This window comes from Fringilla coelebs, assembly GCF_963513975.1.
Source record: "Fringilla coelebs genome assembly, chromosome: Z".
NCBI lineage: Eukaryota > Metazoa > Chordata > Aves > Passeriformes > Fringillidae > Fringilla > Fringilla coelebs.
The window spans coordinates 12,060,669-12,088,376 of NC_140031.1; the positions used below are offsets into that span (position 1 = coordinate 12,060,669).

Here is a 27,708-nt window from a genome sequence, read left to right on the forward strand (position 1 = left end):
GAACAATTTAAATGTACTAGTTTGAGCAAAATGTTTATCTTCGATGGTTAATGTGAAGGTGAGGTAGATTTTTTTTCAAATAGTAATGGCCTGATAAAAAGTACAGCAGCAAGCCTGACAGAGTTTTAAATTATACCTTAAGTTGCTATGGTTTGTACTGATTTTTCATTTATGTATCAATAGCAATTTTTTTTTAAAGTTACTCCTGGGTTTTACAGCATGACAGCAATTCATGTCTGAAGACATGGGACACTTACCTGATCAGTCCATGTAATCCTTCTTTCAAAGTCATTGAACTTCTGCATCAAAAACGGCTTAGATATTAAGAACAATACAAGTTTTACTGAAACATGAAGAATATCTGCTTCTGTGTAAATATATAGCTAATCATTCCCTTAAAATCTTACTGCAGTGTTTGATATTTCTTGTCTTGCAGGTTTCTCCAGTAACTCCCACTGAAAAGAGTCCTCCACTTTTCTGAAGGGATACTGACAGAAATTAATTATAAAAGAAAGCTTTCAGCAAGATAAATGACTAAAGGTAACGGAGAAGACCCAAAACCTGGAAGTAGGATGGAACGAATTCAACAAGGAGTCCGGAAACGTACTCTTTTGGCAAAAAAAAAAGTGCAGAGCATAACAAAGGACGATGTTAAAAGTTATTTAATGAGGAATGCCTTTGTGCTCTTCACCGTTGTTGCTGTGATTCTTGGTGAGTAATTTGTTCAATAGGAATATTCTGTTCTCCAGTGCGTTTGACAATGACAATGTGACTGGGTGATTTGCATTACAAATGAGTTTCCAAATTCTTCTGCACTGATAAGAATGTTCTGGCTTGGAGAGTTTTGGCTTTGACAGCTGCATGAAGTTCAAGAAAAAGCCATTAAATTATTCTAGTAATTCCTAAGAAGAATTTTGGTGAGAAAAACCGACCAAATTAATTAATTTTTCCCTTAAACAATCAGATACAATAACTAAATTGAATGTTTTTAATTGTATCTTTTTCTACCAGAGCCAGTTGCAGTAAAATGCTCAGGAAGTAACTTTTGTTCACCTAAACTATCAAAGAATTAACACTTTGCAATGATGAACAGAAACTCTCAATGAACAAAATGAGGTGACGTTTCTACACAAAGGCATGAAATAAATACAATCTTTTCAGTTTTCTCCTGATAAAGGCAAATCTAAGTTTATTCTCCCTCAGCCACTCACAATCTTACACATGCATCTTTCAGATGCAATTTGGGAGACAATGGCAGTGTTACTTACTCAAAGGACTGAGAGATAGCACCTGATTAAATACCTTTTTAGAGTATACTGAGAGGAATCCAGTACATCAAACAGCCTTTAGTTTTGGAATGCAACAAAATATTGCTACATACTTTGAATTAGCATTAAAAAGAGAATCTGCTGAGAAAAACGTGCAGTTTTTAAAACAATTTTTTCTTTAAATTATTACATGATCACTTAAGATAATTTTTCTTTAACTAGAAATTGTCAAAGTGACACCATATTTCATGGAATAACCACTCTTTACAGGAGTGAGCGAGAACTTAATGGCTTTACTGTTTGGCTTTCCCTTTTTCCATTAGTTTAAAATATAAAATTGTAAATCTGATTGTGATGATGATGAAAAACCATATGTAAGCACCTAAAGATAATGGTCTATATCGTTTGCCTATGTAGGCCCTAATCTCCTTCATAGTGCAATTTTACATAGGTCTTCTTGCTGTGTTTCTGCAACTCTTACAGGAATTGAAATTTTAGGGCTCTGCCATTCCTGTTGCCTGATTCCACATCAGCACTGTTATTTCAAATTAATTTCACATTTGATGGTCTTTTCTTAGGAGACATTTATATTAATTTGCCTATTGGTAAAATAAAGTACTTCTTTGCTAAAGCAGTAATTTCAGTTTCTGATATTTACAAACAGAATTTGATAGTAAATGTTTTTAATTCTTAACTAAGAATTTTATAGGTGTAAAAGCCCCATTAATATCAACAGTGAAAAAATTACATGATTCATCTACAAGGGTCAGAAAAGGCAGAGCAAGTCAAGCAAGTTTTGAAACACTGTCCAGTCACAAAGAACACAAGTCTTTGATTGTTGCTTTTCTAGACAGCATGTGAAAAAAATTTCTTTTTGCAATTTTTTCTCTGTCATCTACATCCGGTAGGGCTCCCACAAATTTGTCAATGTGGAAATGAAATGTAGACAGGACAAGTGGTATTGCTGTTATTGCTGTTTCCAATAATTTTAGGTAACAACTGACACCCTGCCCACTTCCCCACTACCACCTACAGCAGAGGATCAGTAGGCACTGGGACACAAGTTGGAGAACTGATGAAAATGTGCAGCCTAGGATGAGCTGGCTGCTCCAATTCTGCTCATGAACCTGTAGATATATCTAGTATAACATGTAGAAGAAATAGTCTTCTTGTTATTATCACAAAATGCTCCAAACTCTTACATCTGTTATTTGTGGCGTAATTTTGCAGTACCTATATATGATTAGAACAGTAATTTCATGGTTAATTGATTATACAAAGGTAATATTTGGGGCTTTTGAGAGTTTTTTGCTCTTGTGAAAACACTCAGAAGTAGGGAACAGATGGCTAAAGTGGTTGGGAAACACTCAGTGGTGGAACTCCATCTGTCTAGTTTGGCAAGGACTAAGTTGTTATCATCTCTCAGTTGTTTGGTGGTCTGTGGAAAATTAGATGGTGGGCTTGATCCCCTCCTTAGGAGACAGTAATCAATGTTGCAGAATTAGCCCACCAATTAGCACTACTGGCTCTCCCATTTGAGATGCTTGGATGTGAGTCTAGGTGAAAACAAATTATACTCAAACCAGGGTTGAATCATTTACAAGAAATAATGCTTAATGCTCTATAATCTAACAGACAGAAGACAGTTCTTAGAGCTGTCAGTCCAGAAATTTTCATAGACACCATACTCAGAAAACCATTTTATTTAGAGAGAGAAACATTTCTTCAGAGGCATTTTTTTCACATCTCTTTAGTCAAGGAATAAACATGAAAAAGCCTTTTTTAGTAGAGCATTTCCTATTTCTTTACTGAGCAGGATTGATTTCACTAAAAGTTAAGTGCATAGGATCTTATCTTAGTTCCAGTACTGTAGTTCATAGTGGGGGCTTGAGCTTGTGTTGAAGTGGGAACTTGCCCTTTGTTATGAAGTGGGTAACTACAACATGCAGTTCTCTCTGTTATGTACAGATATTTTGCAAATAGAGTGAGATTTTTCTGATATTCACATGACAAGGAGAAATATAGATATTTATATAGCCATTCTGGTTTTACTCTGATTCTAAACTGAATTCACCAGCTGCTACCATACTAAGCCAATTATTCATTAAAAAAGTAGTGATGAAAATGCAAGAAGCTACTACAATTCATGTTGAAAAATACGTAGAACTATTCCCTGTTCCCATAAAAATGCATGGAATGTCCTTCAGACTACGCCTTCTGCATAGGTAGGGTCTGTCTACAATTGTCATAATAATTGTTAATACTTTTAGTGAAATTTAAACTTTTCTCAAGCCCTTTGAGAAACTTGGAGAAAAGCATAGTCAATAAGTGAATTATGATACAATTTTTCACATTTTTCTTGGTCACATAAAGATATTATGAGTTTTCTGTAGTCAGTCTTGCCCAGACTCAATAGATGAGAGCAATCCTCAAATTTTTGAGTCAGACAAATTTTTTGAGTCTGACCGCTGGTAAATTGAGAATATCTCAATGACCAGGAGGACTTTAAGGTAGTGTAGGGAACATGGTGGCTGATGGAGAATGCGCAGGAAGTCTCACAAACTTTGAAGTGCTAGCCAAATAACTGGCAAAATCTAAGGCTCTCCCACGCTACTCAGAACCATCATCCTGTCCCCAAAAACTCCTTCCTTTCAGATACACTTCCTTTATCAGCCTGCCTTCATTCTGCATCCTATTTTCTCAAAAATGGCACAGGAACCCAGACTCTGACAGGATTCTAAATGCCAAAGAATCTCCTGTAGGTTCTGGACTTGTACTGAAGGAAAGACTGAGATACAGAGCACTGCTGAGCAGAGATCCTCAGAAGGTGTCTGCAGAGAAATGCTGTTTTAATTGAAACAGAGGCAAGCAAGTACTATGAAAAGAAGTTTCTGCATAGTTATTAAGCTCCAATTCACTAGCTAAAATCCTTTTGCCAGAGGTATATGTTGCAGTTGTCTGCTGGGACATTCAAGGGATAGGCGGATGGATCCATTCCTGTTTTCTGACTCCCTGTTTCCCCAAAAGGAAGAGGGAATGCAGGTTTGGCTGTGTCATTGAAGCCAGGCTTCTGTAATTGCCAGCAATCTCACAATAGGTGTGAAATATAGACAAACCCATACAACCTCTGTTCTGCAACAGCATGCACCATGTGGGAGACTCCAAAGCTTTCCATTGTGTTTACCAAAAGAAACTAGTTAAAAGTACAGGAAGAAGTAGAGGTGAGATGAAGACCTTGCCCCTTTTCCCTGAAGAAAAAAGCAAAGAGATAAATAAAGCCTTGAAAGGATCCTTCCTGATGCAGAAGGCAAAACACCCACAGTGCCCTTACAATATCTGAACAGTGATAAGTTGTGCAAAGGATCACAGAATATGAGATTGTCCTGTCCCAGGAAGACTGACTGTCTGAACCACAGTTTAAAGACCTATGAAGGGCAAGTATGCAGGTAGACAAAACTCAGGATAATGCCCACAAAAACAACAGCCTTGTGTGTTGAAGCACCATCTTGTCTGCTATTGACAGATTTCTGTATCCACTTAAGGGTGAGGCTGACTTACTCAGAGAAGAGTATTTGCCTTCACTATATATTGACCTTGAACACTGTGACAAATCCCAATGCAGCATTGGTAAAACTTGCATGAGAACAAAGTGAAGATCCATCACTGAAGGAGAAACAGCTGTGGGACCTGAGTTTTAGGTAAAGAAATATCTTAAAGCATAAAGAGAGAAATTACTAAAAAAAAAAAAAATGATAAGACATATGCAAGAAAATCAACACAGTTGGCTACAGTTAAAGAGAAATTTATTATTTTTATGTCAAACTTAGAGGCTGACTCTGTCTCAGGGCTCTGCTAAAGAACCTGCCCAACGCAATTGATTTCTCGCTGAGCGACAAAACCTTCCTAAGTAATATTCTAAAAAATTTGCTAATCAAGGCCTTTTTTTTGAAATATAAAATAATTATAATTTTGGAAGGAAAAAAAAGCATAAACACATAACATAAAACTTAGAGTCACACTTAAAGCTCCAATAGAGATTATTCTTTACAAAAGGAAGAAAAAGTATAGAAATGCAAAGAAACTTAATTCTGCTGTTAAGTAGACAGCAGTAAAAGACAGACTGTGAAATACAAACAGTACTCTAGTTTAACAGCAAAATAAAGTACTGTTAATATATTATCACAATCCACATTTCTTACCACAATTCATCTTGGTGTTACTGAAATGAAACAGCAATGATTGTTGAACTGCCATACATGGCACAGAGTAACAACAATAAACTTGGCTACCTTGTGAATAACAATTAAGCATTCTGGAGAGAGCAGCAGTGCATAAATGCACACAGTAAAGATGCAAAATCTTTAAAAGCCAAATATCAGCTTACTTCTATCCTAACACTCTAAATTGTCAAATCAGTGGACTTGCAAAGTGGTGCTCAAAAGCAGTATGTCTCAATGGTCATAAAGCAGTCCAGAGAAATATACATTCATTCCACTCTTCATATAGATTGAAAAAAGGCTGTTGAGATTCTCAAAATTCTCTCTAGAAGTTAAAAATAAATGTATATACATAATAATGCTTCTTACGAATCAAAATTCAAAGCTATCCTAGGTGAAACGCATGGCAGTAACTGTGTGGGGCATTTAGGATGTGGTTTCTCAGAGATTTTACAAGAAAATTCTCTGAATGCCATTAGAGTATGATCAACTGAAACAGTAGTTATCCCAAGAATTCTCAAGAAAAATTTTGTGCTGATCCTGAAAGGGTCAGAAAAGGCATATAAACATGAAATAAACTGTTATTAGGGCTTGCCAGCCCTTTCCATTTTTTCAGTAGACAGGGACTATAATTGCTGTGGTGACTGCAAGGCAGCACAAAATCATAAGCAAGATGCCAGTAATTTGTATGCTGAGTAAATACTTAATATTGTTAGATCCTTACTGGCACTTGTAAAGCTAGAACCAGATGTCATTGCAGATGAAATGCTTTTGAGTTGGCCACAGTGAAGGTGTGGCTGAAGATGGTATGTTCAGTTGTTCATGAATTCCTGAAAATATCGTTCATTTAGCTTAAAATTCTGACAAAATTCCTTGAAATAGCCAGGCATCTGAAAGTTTCTATGATATCATATGGTATCATAGAAAAAATGTTTTTATAAAATTCTTATCTTGAGGTGCATTTGAAAAACTGTACTTATAAATCCAATATTAAAGAGAAATAAAAAAGGGGCTAGATATTCCTGATGTTGAAAAGGCCACTAAAAAAAAAATACATAAATGCAGCCATTAGGATAATTTGTACGGTACAGTAGCATAGACATCTAGATCCATAGCTGAGAGATACTAATTTTTTTAAATTTTTTCATGCCTTTTTAAAGGAAAAGGAGGTGTTTTGCAACCACCAGCTTCATAAAATAATCCTTGTAGTCACATTAGTTGTATATATCCTTTGACAATCCTCCAAAGTCCTTCTGTTTGCTGTGAATTTCCTGAGGATTTTATATTTAATTTCATTTTTATTGACGACCCAGTGATCTTATGTTAAGTAAACTTACAACAAGGCAGACACTGAGGTGCTGCAGCAAGTCCAGAGACAGACAATAAAGCTGGGGAGGGGTCTGGAGCACAAGTTCTGTGAGGAGCAGCTGAGGGAGCTGCGAGGTTTTAGCAGCTTTTCTCCTGGAGAAGAGGAGTCTCAGGGGACCTTCTCACTCTCTACAATTCCCTGAAAGGAGGCCGTAGCCAGATGGGGGTTGGCCTCTTCTCACAGATAACAAGGGACAGGACAAGAGGAAAAGGTCTGGAGATGTGTCAGAGGTTGTCTAGTTTGGATATTGGGAAAAATTCCTTCATTGAAAGGGTTGTCAAACACTGAACAGTCTGCCTGGGAAGCAGTAATAGTCACCATCCCTGGTGACACTGAAAAGTACTAGTGTAGATGTGGCACTTTGGGTCATGGTTTAGTGGTGGGCTTGGCAGTGCTGGGTTAAGACCTGAACGTGGTGATCTTAGTGGTCTTTTCCAGCCTCTGGTTCAATGATTCAATGGGATTTAGCATAGATCATAATGGGGTTTTTTTCACATCGTATTACAATTCACTGGAGCAATAAGGCAATGCAACTGGTGTTAAAAAATACTTAGTAAGGAGCAATAAGAAATTTCTGTCTCCCACATAGATTTCTCCATCTCTGTTCACAAAATATTCTGTGAAGTCTACAGGGTATGTTAGAGAACACCTAAGCTCTTCACCAAGAAGTCTTAAATTATTAATGGATACAAAATATATATATGGTATAGAGTAGGGAATAAACTATGGAAAATAGTAAAAGAATAAATGGAAATTATTTCAGAGGAACTTCAGTAAAAGCTGGATTATTGCACTTATTATCTCAACCCATCAGACTTGAAGTTTTATAGCCAGTGACTGCATTTTCTATCAACACAATGAAACCACAGGTCGTGTAACCCTTTAAAATCCATACAAGAGAAACTTATTTTGGTTCTAGATTTCATGGAAGTTTTTAAAATAAAAGAGTATGATAAAAGGTGTGATGAGCTGCACAACAGTGAAAAGGAAAATAATTAAATGCTAGGAAAGAGGCAAAGAAAGCCAGAAGGATCACCGGAAAATCAGGACAGTAACAAAATGTTACTGCTACTCATATTTCCTTGTTGTTCTCCCACATCCTTTCTTTTAACATGAGTTATGTTTGCCTTTTGAATTCTCTTTCTATTCTCTGCATTAAAAAAAATGCAATATCTTGCTTGAAATTTAGCATGTGTATACATATTCTATTGGCATGGATAGAAGACCATAAATAGAAATGAGCTTGAGAGTTATGAAGTGTGTGCTTGTTTTTCACCTTTTACTGTAACTTGGTATAACTGTAAATTGATTTATTCAAAACAAAATCTATAAAAGATGGGGCTTAAGTTTTAAGCATCATTTACACTGCAACATAATCTGGCAGTTCAAACTGGCTCTAGTAAATGCTTTGGTTTTACCATGCATGAGGGCTAAATGAAAGAAAAAGAATAGAATTGCCTTTGTATTACAGGACCAATAATCAGGGAATTCCTGGGAGTACTAACCAAAGGTAGTTGACAAATTAGTCTACTACATATATTTTGATGTCTTTTGAAAAAAAAAATTGACTTGGGAATCCATGCATTAAACAGATATGGATGTGCAATCAAGTTCTTCAAAGTCTAAAATGCAAGCAAAGGAAGCTGCCCATGGAACCTAAATCTCAGAGCTCTGTGTCTTTTTAGTGCATGAGCTAGAGCAAGGAGACTCAACAGGGTAGCTGCACAAGTCCATGACCTAAGCATGTAAGTGACTAAAACTTCCAGGAGGAAAGCAGGCAGTAAGTCAAACAAACAAACAAACAAGCAGCAAACAGGTTTGCATTCCTACTCCCACTCCTTTCTGAGTCAGGACCATGCCAGACATTTTCACCCAGTGAAGATGCAGAAGCCTGGGCATCCTTGGGAATGCTGTCAGCCGCACTTGAGGAGCTAGGTTATTCTTTTCCTCTCAAAAGGCAGGTTACAGGAGGAGGCAATTCCACCATTCCTTTCAAATCTGTGTTATTAGGCAGAGGAAAAGGTAAGACTTCTAAGGATGAATGCATATGCCAAGAGAGCAAAAGGCAGCATTGTGTTTAACCTAATGACTAAAGTGCTCACCTATAACAAGAAGCCCCAGGCTGTGAAGTGGTCCTTAGAGCAAAAAAAGGGACAGAGGGTATCCCAAGTCCAGATGATTCTTTGCATTCTGTGTGACAGTTGTGTTCAGTTGCTAGTCCCTCAGGATTTAGCCTGGAATTAGGCAAATAAATGTTTAGGTCATGGCACATCTGAGGAAAACACAAGCAGAAGGGTGAGAGCTGAGGAGTCTTCCAAAGCAAATGGAGCAGTGCCCATTAACTTCATAGATTTCCCAAAGCTACCTTTTTTTTTTTATCTGGAGGAACTTAAAAGGTCACAGTCTGGATTCAGGTACTTACTGTGTAATTAAGCATTATTCCAGGTGCAAGTTTCCCTGTGCCATTTTTGTGACCTTTAAGATAGGGAAATTCTGCCATTCGGAGTAACACCTAACAGTTGGAAGAGAGGTGTCATTCCCTGTATGGAGGCTACTTCTAAACTAAAAAATATGTGACAATGTATCTTTAAGATGAGTTAACTCACAAGAAGTAAGGCATGATACCTTATTTTAATCAGATTAAATTAAACACTTCTGGAAATTCATGTTTTGGAAGGGGCTGTTGGCAAGTAAAAGAAATAGATGGAAGGTTCTATTTGTGAATAGTTTCACAGTCATTCTGAGGATTTCAGGGATGAAGTGACTCATAATCAAGGAGCAAGGGACTGAAAGAATCCTAGCTATCTTTTTAAGAAAATGGTAACATGATTCCATGATTCAGCCATGAGCCTGATTTTCTTATGGAAAGAATTCACTGAACAAATCAAACATTAAAAAAAATTGTTATGGTAAAGCTTACACCTGATTTGGCAAAAATCTTGTATTCTACAAGGGGAAATGCTCCCTCAGTCTGAGCTGGTTGTTTGCATGTCTCAGCAAAATACTGGACAAAAAAGAAGTCTTTTAACTAAGTCTGCCATATGTTCCATGATCCAGATAGTTCTGGCATGGGTGTATCTTGATTCAACAAAATACTTAAACCTTAGTGTCAAATAAGTCATTTACAGATTTAGACTATCAGCACTAAGCTAAATTAACAGGTGGTTTTGTAGGAACTAAAAGGTGGACTAGCTCCACAGAGACATGTATGCATAATTTGAATGTGCTGCTAATGATGGTGCTAAACTGCATATCAAGACAGTCCAGCCTAAAATGAACTCTTTGTAGTGTGTGTCTAAACTAGAATTAAAAAAACAAAGGCAACTTGTCCAACATGTCCAACTTCAAGATCTCTGTCAAACTACACTAAAAGTTCCTCAGAGTAGAGGTCTGTCTTCTGTGAATGTTCCACAAAGTTCTTGGACCTGGGCGGTCTCAGTCTCACTGTCTGCAATTCCTTTGTGCAGCTATACTGTCAAAAAGACAAAATAATATGGATGGGCAGCTGAAACTACAGTAGGGAAAAGTAGAAGTCAGTGCTAGTAAGGGATATGTCAACTTCCAGCCAAGGAAAGAGAAGAAAGAAAGAAATGTAAAGCAGGAAGGGTACCCTATAAACTTTGAGAGAACAGCTTTCTTATCCGTTTTGATTTATATTTTATAAGAGTAATACATTAACTTTAGTCATGAACATGAAGCAGCAAAGTAAAGCCAGGCATGAAAGGAACAGCTATTATAGTAATTTTGTAAAGCATTGAGTAGTACCTTAATTCTAAATAATGCTACATAAAACATAATCTGATATATACTGTGAATATCTGAGCTTTTATATATGCATAGTAAGATATTACTCCTATTCATGGAATTATCTGTTATTTTTTGCATCAAAAGTATTTTTTAATATAGCTCAGAGACTAACAAGTGTACATAAACTAGGCATAGTTTGTCTTTCAATGAAGTCTCTTGTCTGAGGATGAAATCATGAATAATGTCCCTATTCCATTAAGAAGTCTGCTTCAGTGCCAGCAGTGAAAACTCTTCTATTCCAAATCTGTTACTAATGCCCTGCAATTTCTTCTCTGGAAATAAAAATTTAAAAAGAAAATTAAAAAAAAAAGTGAGAAATCAATTACAAACAAGAGGTAAACACAGAAAGAGTTCAAGGAAAACAAATGAAAAAGATTTAAAAACAGTTAAAGGCAAACAGAGGAGCTGAAGTTGGCTAAAATGAGAACAATTTTTTGGACATGTTCTCAAAGGAACAAAATTACCTCCTAATTGGGGAAGACGGGCAAATGAGCCAAACAACTAGAGACAAAAGGGGAAATCTGTATGAGTCTAACACTAGAGAAAAGAAATAGCAAAGGACAAATTTCAATAGTTTCTAAAAAGCCTTTTTAACAGCATTCAGAAGCTGTTATGCCCTCAGATTTGGTGTCCAGTTTAGGCAGCATTGGTCAAATGGTGCTTTTGCTCATTGCAAAAGTTACATCAGTTCTGACAGCTTCAGACTCCCCTTTCCACTTGTATGCTCTCTGTCCACAAAATTCAAGGAGGAGATGCTGTGTCTGCAAGTAAAGGAAACCTGCAAGTGCTTTATAGCTATAAAGATGTTTCAGAAATTCAGGCTCCTCCAGAGCTGGGCAGAAGATGTCAGGAAGAATGTTTGACCATCTCTGAGCTGGGAATTGAGTGCCCATGTATCTCTGTTTATCTAGCTCTAAATGCCAGCAATACACTTTTATGATAAAATGCCTCTGCATCTTTACAAATTGTAACTGAATACTGCTGAATAGAAGCCTGGTGTGGGTTTTTTGAGGAAAATAATCTCTCTCACAAGATAAAGCAAACCTTCAGGGTCAGGTTCAGGGGTAGGCATTCCTGAGGCACCGTGACTGTAGGACTGTGACTCTGTGTCTCCCCAGCGCAGCTGTGAGCTCCATGGTGCTTCTGTGGCCCTGAGCAAAGGTAACACAGTGGCTTATCTTCTGATGCAGTGGACAACTCTCTGACATCACCATGACTCTTACTTTGCTATAAACCTGCTTTCTCTGACATGTCGCTTTTTGCAGATCCCAGATCTTTTCTGGATCCCGGTCATGTCTAGGATATCTAGCTCTTCCACACTATTTCTCCCGTGACTACTCTCACAGTATGTCTCAGGCAAAGGAGAGGTAGCTGCTTGTATCCAAATCAACACATATTTCACTTTAATATAAATTCTAATATGGCAACTTGGAGCACAGGTACTTGAACTCTCTGCTGCAGTGTCATCACACAGTTATAACCCAGCATTTATGTCCAATAAAATAGTTTCATAGGAAACACACATTCCTACCTACATGAGGAAAACCAGAAAGCAAGGAAAGGGTGGCTGTGATACACCAGGTGTACTAGGGCTGAAGATTCAATATAAAATTCTGAAACAAGAATTTTGAAAATCAAAGTCATGCTGAGCAAATTGGGTGATCCTTGTGGCAAGCAAGGAAAGAAATTCAGAAAGATTTTGCCGGCAACTTGAAGTATTCCTTATCATTAGAGAAGTAATTTACTTGTTTGTCTCAAGTAAATAGAGTTGTGGACTTATCTAAAACTGGCTGTTAGAAGAAAAGGTGTGAGAACAAAATGGTAAATTAAGCAGTAACAAATGACCCAAAGAACAAAAGCAGTCATTCCAGAGCTCTGCAGGAATGTAGGAATGAAATGGCTGTGGAGCTTACAAAAATATACAATGTCTCATTACACTGGTAGAAGCCTGATTCCCTTCATGGCTCTTGCCCAATTACTGTTATAGAACAAAATGTTATTTGCTTGCTGGTTACAAGGTTTTCTGGAACTGAACTAAGAACAGCTGTTAGTTTAGAACAGCATTCTACTCAGTGTAAGGGGTTTTTTTCCCAGTTATTTTTGAAGCTTTCTATTTCCTACTGGAAAAGAAGTAATTCTGTACCACAAATATTAAGGGAAAGGATATTGATATGGACCTCATTTAACAGTGTTCTGAGATTTACAGTAAAAAGCAGAAGTTTATATAACTCTTAGTGGTATGTTCTGATTGAACTGGGAAAGGCTGATAAAGACAAAGCAGCTCTTGCACCATTATTGATATAACAAATAGTAATTTTCTCTTGAAATATGTTTCAGTGATGTTTGGTCAATTGAGAAGCACAATTTCTTCTCAAACAAAAATTGAATACTGTCAGAAATCTGCACTTCTTGCTTGAAAATGCAGCATGGACATTGTAAAAAATAAGTTTGAGATAACTGGATGGTCTTAATTCCTGTGACTCTGAAATAAGATTGAGACCAGAAGCTCATAAGAATTAATTTCAATGACTTAGACCCTGACTTCACTGCTTACTTCATCACACTTTGATGTTAATCTGTTTAAGACATTTTGTATGGAAGGTTGTGTAGGTTTTTTTAGCCATACCACTATATTCATAGTTTTTAAAGTCCAAAATGAAGACTTTATTTTTTCCTTTTTGGCACCCAGCATCTAGAAGTAAAGACCATAGGCCATCCATCAATATACTCCTATTTTTTGGAATAAAGAATTCCAAATCATGACTACCATTTTGCCATTTCCATCCCATTATCCTAACTGTCAGAATTATTTCCACCTTTTGCTCCTTGCAAATTTTGAATCCTCATTTCACTGTATTCATACATACTGAATTTAATTTTGATTCACAAAAACATTGGTATAAAATCAATGCAATAAAATGGTTCCGCTTGTTAGATTGTTCTGATTATCATCAGGATTATCTACAAATAATTTTTTTCCATAAACTTAACTATATCACTAACAAGAATACCTCAAAAATACTTTTATAACTCTAAGCTAATTTGCTTTTTCATTCTAAACTGTAAACTAAAATTATTTAACAATATGGCTCTGTTATACACTAAACACATGATTTTTGTCCAGAAAAAGCCGAAATTCTGTTGGTAAATCTACTCTTTGCTGCAGTGCAGAAATGGTACACTATTAACCATTTGAGAAGTCAGGCTCTGATAGTGTTGATTAGTTGATCTTTTCTGTTACAAAGGGTACACAGAAACCTGCACAACAGGTTGTGGGAACTTGTTTCAAACAAGGCTTTGTCTCATTGCAATTTTCAGAATTAACCTGAAACTTGAAACTTTTACTGAGAAAGCCCAGTTCCAGAATGTAATCTCCCCAGTCTTGGTCATGAAGGGCAATAAACACTAAAACTTCTGCCACCCACAAAGTATTGGATGGTTGTTGGAATACTGCACCCTTTCCAAAGGTTTAGTACCTCCTGCCAGGTCTTGGTTCAGGATTTTATTTTGGTGCTTTGCCATCGTGCCTATTTTTGCATCATCATTGTATGCTACTATCTCACCATTTCAAGCCTGTGAAAGTTGGTTCTAAGAAGCTAATTCAAAGACAAAGGTACTTTGCCAAATTTGAGTTTTCTGTTTCAAGAATTTTGTTAATTAAGCTTTGTCAGATGGGATATTATACCCACTATTAAGTTATCCAAACTTGGAACAGAAAATAAAGTTCAATCTTAATTTAGTCTAAAATCAAGAGGGATTGGTAAAATCATGCTGTCCTGCATTCATTATCAAACCCTACAATGAGGAAATAATTAGTCTAAATTTCTTCTTGTTCTGTGTGGCAACAATTAATTTTCAGAAATATCTGTGGAACAACTGCTACTGTATCTATATTTCAAGCAGGGAAACTGAGTCAGAGAAAGGTTCTCATGTCTTGGGCATGTCTGCATACAGATCAATAACAGTGCTAAGATTAAGGCTGAAGAATTAGTAGCTGTTGTGTGTTGACCCATTTCAACATAATACACTACCAGGGCACATTTCTTTTCACATTGCAGAAATTCTTTCTTTAAACTGCAGTGCTGGGAAACCCTGTAATTATGCACAGAGCACGTTAGGACAAAAAACAGCCAATAATTTTTGGCTCAACAGGTTTACGTGGAACTTTGGAAACTCACTCTCACTACCAATATTATTCATTCAAACAGCCATCTTAGGCCACTTTGTACTGCTTGGATGGTAGTGGAACAGATAATCAAGCCCTTATAGTATAGCATAAGGACTAGTTCTTATAGCAGCCTCAGAAACCCTCACCAACCTCAGTGAGGCTTTGTACTAGTGCAGGGATTAATTCATGTGGAACTAATTGCAGAACTGTGGCCTAAGTAAGAAACCAATCCAGCTCTGTTTGCTTGTTACCCAGTTGTCAAAATGTAGTGCTCATTAAGTGCAGAAACAAAAGTCCAGATGGATTCTTTATATCTGAGAAATGTGTTTCTCATAAGAAAAGAAAATAATGAGTAACTCAGCAACGGAATTTAAAACTTTTTTGAAAAGAAGGGAAACTCTCAGGCAGGTCTTTTAAGCAAGAATTATTCATAGGCCCTTCTTCTATGCATTTCATTATGTCATTTTACCCAAAAAAATAAAAATTTATGCAAAATGCACTTTAGCTACCTGAGACCACAGAACACGAATGAGACTAAACAAATGCTTTCTAGACCTGCCACTCTTTTCCACAACACGAACTCCATGCTTGGTGTCATTTGCTCTCTAGTTACTTTTCTCTCCATCCTGTGACACTATTCTCTAGAACACAGTTCTGTTTTCAGTTTTACACAAGACATTTCTGGACTTCTCTAGCTTAACCAACCTGCTGAAGCCCCTAAATCATGGTCAAACAGAGGTCACTAAATTGAGAGTTACAGATGCTTCCTTTCTCCAGCAGATGTCAATAATCTGGTGTAGGAGGCATGTCAGCATATTTTAGCTAGCAAAATTTGGCATGAAGATATTATCTGCTCTATGGAAGTACCAATCAAAAATTAGTCTTTAAATAAAAACAAAACCACAAAGACTAAGAATTGGAACTAGCAGTTGTCAAAATTGTTCAATGTTACAGCATTTTCAGGATGTACTCAAGTTCCAACATGATCTGGAGTGGAGTTGGAATGCTCTGCTCTATAAAATTACAGAGGAGCAGTTTCATAAAACATTTTATGAAACCTGAGTCTGCCTATCTTTCAAAAGGAGCAAGCAATCCCACTCTTCTCTGAGGCTCGTATCTATCAGGGAAGGCACCAACCCCTGTGTAGCTATACAAAATAATTGCATCAGGGAATTGACCTGGCTGAAAACTAACCCAGTAAAATAAATTCTTTTGCTGCAAACCCACCGTGGTTTGCAGCAGGATCAATTGTCTGATCCAGCTTTCTACACACAGTTTACCCAAATGTAATGTACAAGACAGTGGTGAAGAACATGGAAAGGAGAGATAGTTGAGTTTCACCATGTGTATGGTTAATGTGTTCCAGATAAAGCCATGTGTTATTTGGCTGGGTATAGAAGTCCTACATCAGATAGGCACCAAGCCATTTATCAATTGCAAATTGCAACTGGTCATGTCAGCTAACCAAACAACTAAATAAATATGCAAACAAAGCAGTTGGTGGCAAATACAGGACAAAATCTTCAAAGTTGTAGCTAAGAAGTTTAGATTTCCACAGATGAGCCCACCTATGTCTTCCATTTGTAAATGTATCTCAAGCATCATTTATCTGTTCCCAGCAAGATAAATGGATCCAGGCATTCCCTTGCTCCTGTCCCTCAGGCATTGAAACCCACCACTTACTCATCCAGTAAGGCCTTTCAACCCTGATTATCAGCTTCTTTGCAAGTGTCAGTATTCCTGAAGGTAGGCATGTGTAAAGATGCTTACCTCCTGCTTTTTGACTGTGAAAAGACTAAACCACAAGGGTATTCTCAAATATTCGGTCCTGGTTATCTCCTTCAATCTGAAGCACATCTGTAGGATCAGGCCCCACAGAGTAAACAGGCATGGACAAGACTTCTGAAGACTGGTAGCTAGTATCTATATGCACTGCATATAGGATTACACTCAAATTCTCAGAATTCAAGACACTTGACTGCAGTAGCAGGGATTGTTTCTTTTCATTAGCACTCAAGATATACCTTTGACAGTAAACCAGATTTTAAAAAATAGCAGTGCAAAAATCCTTGTAAATAACTGTGCCAATTCTGGCCAGGAGAGGGTTAATTTTTGCAGTAGCCAGGACGGGGCTTGGCCAGGACCCAGAGGTTATTCTATAAAACCTGATGCCATTTTTGGGGTCAGGTGACGGAGCCCCTTCTTGTTCTTGGAGCATGTTGGGGATTTCTGCATGGTGAGCACTTGTCTGTGAATCATTCACCTCTTCTACACATCACTATTAAAATTATTACTGTTCTTTTTCTTATTTCATTTGCTGTCTTCAGTAAACTGCTTTTGCCTCCATACATGGTGTCTACATTTTGTGCCTCCAGTTCTCCTCTCTATCCCACCACAGGGGGAGGGAGCAGGGGAGCAGGGGACTGAGGAAGCAGGGGTGTGGTTTGCAGTGTTTCACTGGGAACACTAAACTGGGAGCACCATTCCTAAATGGCAATAACAACATTTTCAGAAGGGCTACTCATAGTAGTAGATGAATCCAGAGAAAGTTAATCAGTGCAGTAAAAACCACAGGTTACAATTAGATATGTCCGGTATAGATGTTTTTTTAGATGCTTTATAGATGTTCATATTCAGATGCTACTGCTTCTTTAAAACATTGAATAATGATATCTCTTTTCCCTTCCTTCAGGTGTAATCCTGGGATTTTCTCTTCGATCATATAAGATGAGCTATCGGGAAGTGAAGTATTTTTCATTTCCAGGAGAACTACTCATGAGAATGCTGCAGATGCTGGTCCTGCCACTAATTGTATCCAGTTTAGTCACAGGTAAACAAAGAAAAAACAAAACAAAATACACCCCCACACACCATCTCTTGAATAATTTTATAAAAGTGCACACACCAAAATCTAAAAAAAAGTGAACATTCTACGCCCTAGAAATGTCATAACCTGCAGAAAGACATAGCATTGCTATTGCTGCTTTAGAGACAATGTAATAAGAGGTTTGAATTAATATACAGAGAAAATGAAAGATGGTTTTCCAAATTCATAGACAGACTAACAGTACAAGCTTGTATATGCAGCTACTATGAAGCTGACTCTGTACTCCACTCTCTTCTTTTACTTTCTGAACAGATATTTCCTCCACAGTGTCCTATTATTATCAAAGATAACATATCTCAAAAGCACAGTGCCAAAACCCAAGAAAGTTGAAACTGTTGATTGTAGGTATTAACACATGCCTGTAACTACAGATATGCAAAACATCTGTCTGCCTCCTAGTTTTCCAGCAATAGATTGGAAAAAATAGAATCCTTTAATAGAATTACTTAGGTGGGAAGGGACCTTAAAAATCTGGTTCCAATCCTCCTGTCATGGGCAGGGACACCTCCCACTAGAGCAGATTGCTCAGAGCCCCATCCAGCCTGTTCTCTGACACTACCAGGGGTGGGTCATCCACAAGTTCTCTGGGCAACCTGGGCCAGTGTTCCATCACACTTATAGAAAAGATTTTATTCCTGATATCTAATCCAAACCTAACTTCTTTTAGTTTAAGCCATCTCCTCTCCTATCACTGCAAGCCCTCTTATAGGACATTCAGGTACTGGAAGGTCTCCTAAGGTGTCCCTGGAATCTTCTCCAGGCTGAACAGTCCCAATGCTCTCAGCCTGTCCTCATGAGAGAGGTATTTCAGTCCTCTGATCATTTTCATTACTTCCTCTGGACCCACTCCAATGTGTCCATGCCCATAGGGGATAGATGGGATTGAATGGAAAGCTTGGAAGAAATTTAATTCCATCAGTTCTGTTTTGTTGTCTTCTGGTCAGAAGCTCTAACAAGCTTTGAATGCTCTTTACCAAGTTGTTCCTCTGACTAGTGATATAATATTTAATTTCTTATGGTGTTGTATGTATGCCTTGGCATTCCACTCAAGTTTTGTGGAAGACCTCTCAGATTTGTTATGAATGTTGAGGATGTACCTGTGATGTATTTATTCATTCAATTATCTGAAGGAAAGAAGGTATGGATTTTATCTGTCGACAAATCAGCTTGGAGAACTTAAGATCACCCACTGTGCAGTCCTAGTATCTAAAACACAAATACACTGCCTTGGTCAACAGAGAATCCAGATAATAACTTGTTCTCTATTTAACTGATTGTCAAATATGTTAATATAAAGATCTCTTAAAAATGCAAATGAGCAGAGACTCACATATTCACAGAAATCAAAGAAGTGTGTACAAGTATAAGCTGTTAATTGAACAGCAGAAAACTAGGGTATTCACAATTACAAAATAATTTGCCTTCTCATATTTCAAGAAAAAAAGATGAAGTTTGTTTCTATGCACACACATTATATGGATACTGAAAGTTAAATGAATGCTGAAACTAGGCAGTATAAGTTTTGTAGGAGAAATAAGGGTAGGTTTTATTCCCAACCACTATATAGTATTGTTACATGTCCTACATTCTCCCATCTTCTTGTCCCTTTCACCTGCAGAATCCCGTGGGTTAGCCAGGACACTCATACAGGAACCATTACAAGTAGAAAAGGAGAGATATTTACCCATTTTTAGTGTCAGCTGGCACTGCTGCTCAGTTTTGCAGGATGAATTATTTCAGGAAAATGTATCTGATCAGTTCTCAATTCCTTATAACTCTGCATTCATAGTGGTTCTCTGAGAGAGCCCAAGGTAAATCAGGAAACTCAATAGATCATCCTACACAGGGATTTGAATGATATTCAATGATCTAAGTAGAAAACTTTGCTCAGGTAAAAATCACCAAATTAATCTTAGAGAGTCACAAACATCACAAGGAGCTGGACTTTTGATGAGACAATCTCATTTGCTGTGCCACCAGATCTCAGTAGAGATTTAGTGAAATATCAGAAAAATGCGTTTCCAAGTAATCCTATTCTGAAAAGAATCTTCAAATCTTCATTCTCTGGATTCAAACAATACCCTTCTTTTTATGTGTTTTTCTTTCCCTTTAAAGCCCTTTATCCTTTTTTTTCATAACAATCATTTTCGGTATAATAGAAAAGCATTTGGCAAAGAGAAATCGTCTCTGTCTGTGAGATTTTCCCTACTATCATCCATGTGCCTTGTAATATTAAGTGGATATTAATATTAAGTGGATTATACTTAGAGATCCCTTTGAAGTAGAGACAGTAATTTTCAAGAAGAATAACAACATTTTAAACTTCTTTGGCTGGGTAGAGAGCAATCAGAGAAAATTCAATGCAATTCACAAATGGTAGATTTAATTTCTTTTTAAGAATCATTCAGTACAGCAGGACTATACCTTTTCTCATGGGAATAAAATACTTTTCCATATTATTCTAAAAATTGTGGAAAATAGCTCTTTTCTACACTGAACAATACCTCATTTAGCATGCAAATTGTTTTTGTAAGAAGGATGTTCTTACATATTTGCTGCAGAACTCTCATACAAAAATGAACATAAAGGCATTAGTGAATATCAAAATAATAATTAAATACAACTTTTGCAGGTATACTACTGTGCAATTTTATGCATGCCTAAATTATTTTTTTACGTGTTGGAGGATAACTCAGTGGATTAAAGTCTTATACTTCTCAAGTTAGTCTTCAAACCACTCAGTATATAGTAGGCAAATCTCTTATTTCCTGTATTTGTTTGGTAAACAAAGTGGATGCCTCTTAACTAATCTCAAAGTGACTCCTCCAGGTCTTCATCCTGAAAACATACTTGTTTCTTCCAGCTGTCAGTTATTTGAATAAATAATTTGCTGCTTGCAGGAGCAAGAGTGTCTCCTAGAAATTATATCCTGGGTTTCCTTTTGTATTTACGCGAGTGTGATGGATGTAAATGTGGCAAAACCAAAAACTATGGTCTCTGTGATATTAGAAATAGGCTGGGGATGGTTACATTCCCTTGCCAACTTTGTGATCGTCAAGGAAGTTAGAACAATAAAATCCAACTAATAGTTAATGCACTGTTATAGAAATAAAGGTTAAATTGAGAAACTAAAGACTTCTGCCATTCAGGTATACAGTTCTGATGGTTATTCACAGACCTCTGGAAAATGAACTATGCAAGATTACGTCAATCCAGTCACATTTCTTTAACCCTGGTTTGTGCATTTCATGAAAGAAGCAATGCAGGATCACATTCAGAGGTTTTTAGTCACATTTGCCTTATGACTTACCCGCATTGCCTGTGGTTCAAGCAGGTGTGCAGCTTTCTCCATGAGATTCTATCTTCTGATGTGTGTTTTACCAGGCATGTAGTAACGTCTGCTTGGGAGAAAATGGAGGTTAATTGCATACCATTCACCATCCTTTCATGTTTATAGGAAAATATGATTATATGCATGTCTATATTATTTATTTTTGTGGTCTAGACACAAATTCATCTCCATACTCTATGCGGGGCTTTATTGTCTACAGTCTTTAAAATGAGAGCTCCCCTACGTCAGCATTCCCAATGGGGATCTCATATAAAGTCAAAGGCAAAATCATAACATGGCATATGAGAGGAAATGTAAATAACCAAATAAATAAATTCCAGTTTGGATTGCATTATGGCCAAGTCTTAAATAGAAATTTAAATATGGATTCCTATACAAACAGAAAGCTGACAATTTATCTCGGTTTCTGTTTTTACTTTGCGGCAGTTATAAGAGAAAAAATATTTTATGCTTTCTCATTTCATTACAGCCTGAAGTATATGACATGAAAATTGCTTTACACAACTATTTTAAAATATACACTGTCCCTAAAAGGTATATAAAACAAATACATATGAATATGATAGCAATTCAACTAATCATGAAATAGCCAAAACCAGAGAAAATTGCACCAGCAATAAGAGCACTAAGCATTAAAAATTTTTAAGCTGTCATAGCAAGATGATAATGAAATTGAAAGTCCAGTCCTTAAAACTGGCCGACAAATTTTTTCTGCATGTTTCAGTTATTCACTGAATATAATGCAGTCAGAATGAGGTATCTTTTCTTAACAAAACCATTTATTTCCTGAAATCCCTTCCATGAAAATGATTCACAACCAGTCTTTATGAAGAGCATAGGTTTAACATAATATTAGGGAGAAATATTAAAGCTAGAGAAATTTAGGGTAAGGGTTATTTACAAATATTTTGCGCAGTTCTAGTCATAGTTCGGTTTAATAGACTGCTTCTCCTTCCACAAAATTTTAAGAGCTTGGAATTTACTTTTACAGGCATGACTACTTTTAAATGCAAGTAAACTGGTATTAAATTCTGTGCAATTATTTCAAATATCTTTGTCTGGTAAATCCTAGCAAAGCATAAGAATCCCCTTCTAGACCTGACGCTAATTTTTGCTGCCCATGGCAGAAACAGTAAGTGTACAGTTTGTTAACTAACATACATCAAGATGGGGGAGGAGAATGGGAGTATAGAAACAGTAAAACTGAGATCTGTTGGCTCACCAAGGATTATACAGCAATTACAGAATCAAGCAAAGACCCCATTCATGAGCACCAGTGCAACACACTATGCACTAGACAATACTGCCCAAACTGTTTATGGGGGTAACACTAATACGGTGCAAATAAGTCTTAACCACTTACCAGGATTTTGTGTGCAAGGTTCTGTACAAACACAGACCGTGGATCCCCTGCCAAAAAAAAGAAGGCTTTGTGGAAAAACAGTTTAAAAGAATGAGCATGGAAAATTTACTTCAAGGAGAGCATTTTAATATGTAGTTTATATAATATCTTAGTTTAATTTTTTTTTACTTTCTAACTCAACTAAGGTAGCTAACATTAGTGGGTTCTGGAAGAAACAGAAACTTCCCTGCCTCTGTAGGGTTTCAATAACAGTCAACAACACTGAGTACTGCAGAAGACACAAGTGATTTTATTTGGGGCAGACTCAGAGGCACAAGGTTTTTTCCTGAAACTTTATGAAAATGTTCATAGTAGTTACTGCTACACAACCTATAGAAAGTGTTGACAAAGAGAAGAAAGCTGGGACTTCCATGGATGGAATCTTCTTAAGCAACCTCAGAAGTGCACGTGATGCTTTTGAGTTTAGCTATCAAAGAAATGCAATGGATGGTGCCTGCTAAAAACGTCAAGTAAGGAATAAGATCTATTCCCACAAATGTGATAAAACTAAGACACACAAAATTACTTAAGTAATAAAACAAAGCACTTTCAGGGTTCACAGCTAACAGACGAGTTGTAGCTGCATTTACTTAAAATTGCCTACAATGAACAAGGGTAATGTTCAAACAACTGAACTTGACATAGTCTCCAAGTCACTCCCTTACCTAAGTCAGGAAAAATGCAGCATCTCAACATGAGCATATTCTACTGCAGAAAAGCCACTTTTTCCAAATGCTACTTGTGGATGCAAAATATGGAAAGTCAGTGCTGTGGCATTTTGTATAACCTTAGGCAAATCATGTTTTCCTTCTGCATCTCAGCTTTCTTTCTCCCTTCAGATGGGCTGCTGGTGAAAGGTTCTTAGGGTTTTTTATAGCTATTAGGCAGAAAAGAAGATGACTGTATGTGATGGAAATTTTAGTAAAGGCATGTAGGATAGCTCAGCAGATCCATATAGCTATTTTAGTTACAATGATGGATGTAAATTAGATTGTATGACAGGGGATTGTGACACAGCAACTCAGCCTCCCACATCCAGACAGCTGATGTACACTACCTTCTGAAAGACATAATTCTAGAAAATAGCCTAATGTTATTAAACTTAGGAAATTAGATTTTGTATATGCCTTTTCAATGCTGGAATGAGAAAGTAAATGATCCTTGAAGAGTAACTAGATGTAAATGCTATCAATCATATCAAACCCCTATCCTGTATTAATATTTTTTTTTGACAATAGCAATCTCCTTTATTATCATAATAAGTTAAGAGCAGTAAACTTAAAGGGCCAGAATTTTTAATTTGCTCATCTCAACCTTTCACATCAGAGCACACAACAGGGAGGGACCTGTGCATCATCTCCTCAAAAAAGAGGCTGTAAAAGCTGCATGTCTAGATTTGTTGAAGCAGGACCCATTCTGCTTGAACCCCCTAAGTAATTCCTGTGTTGTCCTGTCTGCTGGCTGACAAGTGTACTGTGGAAAAAAGTCTGTCACCTACTACAAGGCCCCAGGTGCTGTTTCATATCAGCTACAATATTTATGGTGATTTCAACAGATGGAAAGTCTCTCATTCAGGCAGAACAGACCTGTGGAGCCAGATAATTCTCTTCCAGGGGGGAAAAAAGAGGAGAGACCATGCAGTAATTCCCTTTAATTCATTCTGGCAGAACAGACCCATAACCAGTACCTGTGAAAGATCTTAGTACTCACAGTTAAGCTGGAAGGTAAAAACATTAATAAAAGTCAGTCTTACACTGCTGTGTTTAAGAAAAGTTTAAGAAATACAGAATTCCTGATTCAGTTCATATAGTTTATACACAAAAACCAAGAAGCAGTTAAGCAGTGTTAGGTCAGTTTAGCTAGCCACCAGAGCAATGAATCCATTTTCCAAATTCCAAAATTCGGCACATTTTCTGATTTTCCAAAAATTCTAAATTTTGTGTGGTCTATAGAAAGAATTTAAGAAGCCAGAATAATTAATACCCGTCAAACCAATAAAAAGTTTTACATTCATCTCAGCTGACTCCATTTATAGGGAAAATAATTAACAAATTCTCTCTGAGTAAAGAACTTCTTGGATTGTCAGTGAATTTGAACTGCCTATGTATTTGTATTGGGATCTCTCCACAGGGGAATTCTGTAGACATGTCCTGTAGCATGAAGCCTACGTGAGTAACAAATCCATGGACATCCTAGGGGTGTATTATTTTTTAATTTATGTCTTTCTTTTAATGCATAAAATAATACCTTAAAAATAACTTACTTTCTAGGCAACTCTTTTTCTCTGCCACTTAAAGCTTTATAAGCACATCAATATTGTAAAAACTGAATTACATGGCAGCTTTAATTTTAGGCACTTGTACATTTCATGCACAAATGAGTTCATGCATTCATATGGTTATTTGCATATGCAATTTACACAACAGAACGACACAGTTATTTAATTTGAACATTCTCATACTTGAAGAAACTAAAGGAAAAGTCATGCTTTGATTTGTGTGTGTCCAAAATAGAGACAGTCTTAAAGTGTGGGCATATAAATTAAAAAGTTAGTAGAGATCCAGTCGTCTTGTAAACAGAATATCCTGTCAAGTTAAAAAATAAACTGAAGAAACATTACAAATATTGATCCAAGTTCAGAAACAGTTTCATCTCAGAATATCATCTTTATGGTAGATTCAGGCCAACAACAGCTAAAAGTATACAAGTACTCATCTATAATAAAACTATTTAAAAGACTTTCCCTTCAGTAGCTGTATTACTGTATAAAATAAGGTGTGTATCAAGTCTGGCATATAGTCTTTAATAATCATCATTTATATAGGTACTCATGGCTGACAAGACTTGAACCTTCTTAAATTGTTACACTCCATAGTGTTAAGGCAATGTGAGCCATTTCATAATTATGTTACATAATCTTAAATATTTTGAAAAAATATTTGTAAAGTTAAAAACCTGAGTTTAAATAGCAGATAGCTACATTTTAAAAAAAAGCAGAAGGAGAAAAGGTAGCTTAGGGAGTATTCAGTACCTAGAAACATCAACTATCATGTGAAAACCCTAAAGAAATTATGCTCAGATTCTGAGTGTGCTGGCAATCAGTTAGGAAATAAACTATACCTAACATTTTTCAAGGCATGGAAGTTAGAAAATCGTAAGGAAATGTTGTAAGTATTTGTACAATAAATATACCTTTGGGTGGAATATCTTCCTCAAAAACTGCCATACATCTTAATTTATGCAAATAAGAAAAGCAAGAACTCCAGAAAGGTTCATAATATCAAATTATAACTCATTATTTCTGTGCAATTTCTGAAACAATTTAGCAATATAGAATACACAAAAATCTATCTTCACAAGAGCCTATGAGAACAATTCTAAGTGAATTCTTAGTCAGATTTGACTAAGAATTAAAATGCAATAACAGCAGAGATTAAATTCCCGCACAAAATTAGAGTCTGTATAAGATAAAATATGATTATACTGTAAAAGAGAAACCCTATGCAGGACATAGAGCATTCAAAAGCAGAAACTACAGAGCAGCATGGTTTTTGAAGTCTTAGTCTGTGAGAGCAGCAGAAACAGCAGGGGTGATCAAGAACAAAGTCTACAATAACTAAAGATAGTAAAACTTAAAAGCTCCTCTAAAATAATTCAATTTAACTAGTGGTCCTTAATTGAAGGCTGATTTAAACTTCATTGCAAAATATGAGTTTAGTTGCTGCCCAAAGTATTGAATAACAGGTTGTTATACTTTTATTCAGTTTGCATTCTGCATGAGATTCCAGCTGAATTAACAATAGGGACAGCCACCCACAAAGACTTAGTTTTGCTTTTATATCATAGTTCAAATGCATAGCATCAATACTTTGCTTGCTGACAAAGCAAACACTGTTTGAAAGAACACATAAAAATTAAAGCATCTTGCCTGAGCCCTGGTGGACCATTGTAAAATCACAGTGTCTCTTTCTTAACATTTCAGTCAAGGGCAGAAGGACTGAAAATGTATTAGGGAAAACTCAGAACTTTTTTTTTTGAGTTTAATACATACTGTTTTCTGTTGGTTACAGAAAAACAGCAGACCTGAAACAAAAAAAAACCTCAAAAATATTAAAAATCAGCTGTAAAGTCAGTTACATTAGTTTGTAAATGGAAAGTTTGTACAGCAAAATGTCCCAAATGCAAAACTAACTCTCAGCATTTTGAGAATTAGGACACTGAGCAAGTATTTTGTTCAGGATATTGAATACTGAAACTGTAAAGAATGATGTCTTCAATACAGAGTGAGTCTGTGATAACCTGACAGGTGAACTAGAATGGTGGCAAGTGCAAAGTAATACACCTGGGAAAAGGAAATGTGCTACGCCTAATCACAAGTTCTCAAATGGACTTTAGTACAGGCAAGAGTTCTCAGATTCACTGTGAGCAGTCCAGAGAGGGTGACAGGCCTGGAATGAAGTTCCAGTGAAAGACAAGGAGGAATTAAACAGACTTCATTTTTTTGGCTTGAAAAAATACAGACACAGAAGTTACTGTAAAAGTCCACAGAAATCATTAATTCCTTGCAGAAGCTATAATGCAGTGGCTATTTATTACTATATCTCCTAACTATATTACACAATAAAGGAAAAATAGGGTGTCCTAATAACAAGAGCATGCATTTATATTAAAGAAAAGGAAGTACTTTTTCACAAGTACTTGACACAATTCAGTTCAATTATGTTTATAGTTTCAAATTAAAATTAAATTAATTTAATTTAATAGTTTAAAATTAAATTAAATTAAAAGAGAGTTTGCAGATAGAGTTGTTACTGGCTAATAAATTTGGGAAACTAGCAATTTAGCAAGGATCTAGATCCCACTGCTCCCTTGTTGCAGGGAGGGCAAATGAGGGCAATTTATCTTTTTCTTTTCCTCTTAGTCTCTCAGTAAGAACCTATTGTCAGATAAATGTGAAGACAAATGGATTGGACAACCACTGGACTAATTTATATCCCATAGTTTTTTGTTGGTCTTGCACTCCTTAGAATTTCTTAACAGATTGAAAGGACGTCTCACTTGCTAAGATTTCACCTACCAATTAGTCTGAGCATTGATTACTGTATACAGTTTCAGCTTTATGACACACACAGCTCTTCAAGAACCAGTTCAAAACCAAGGAAACACAATTCCAGGGTTTAAGAATCATCTCACCTTAACCAGACATTAAGTCACTCCACTGGCATGAAATTGGACTTC

The 27,708-nt window shown here is 36.5% G+C and overlaps 1 protein-coding gene across 4 annotated transcripts in view; it reads left to right on the forward strand.

The window, feature by feature from the left end:
* Nucleotides 1-530: 530 nt before the first annotated feature.
* Nucleotides 531-27,708, forward strand: part of SLC1A3 (solute carrier family 1 member 3) — a gene marked incomplete at both ends in the record, with an annotated part of 60,265 nt that continues 33,087 nt past the window's right edge. For 3 of the 4 annotated variants that reach the window (XM_084224786.1, XM_084224787.1, XM_084224789.1), the window contains 2 exons: nt 531-711; nt 17,522-17,659. In XM_084224786.1, coding sequence (XP_084080912.1) covers nt 531-711; nt 17,522-17,659 — 319 coding nt within the window. The remainder of the gene's footprint in view (nt 712-17,521; nt 17,660-27,708) is intronic. The other variant, XM_084224788.1, reaches the window with a different exon arrangement.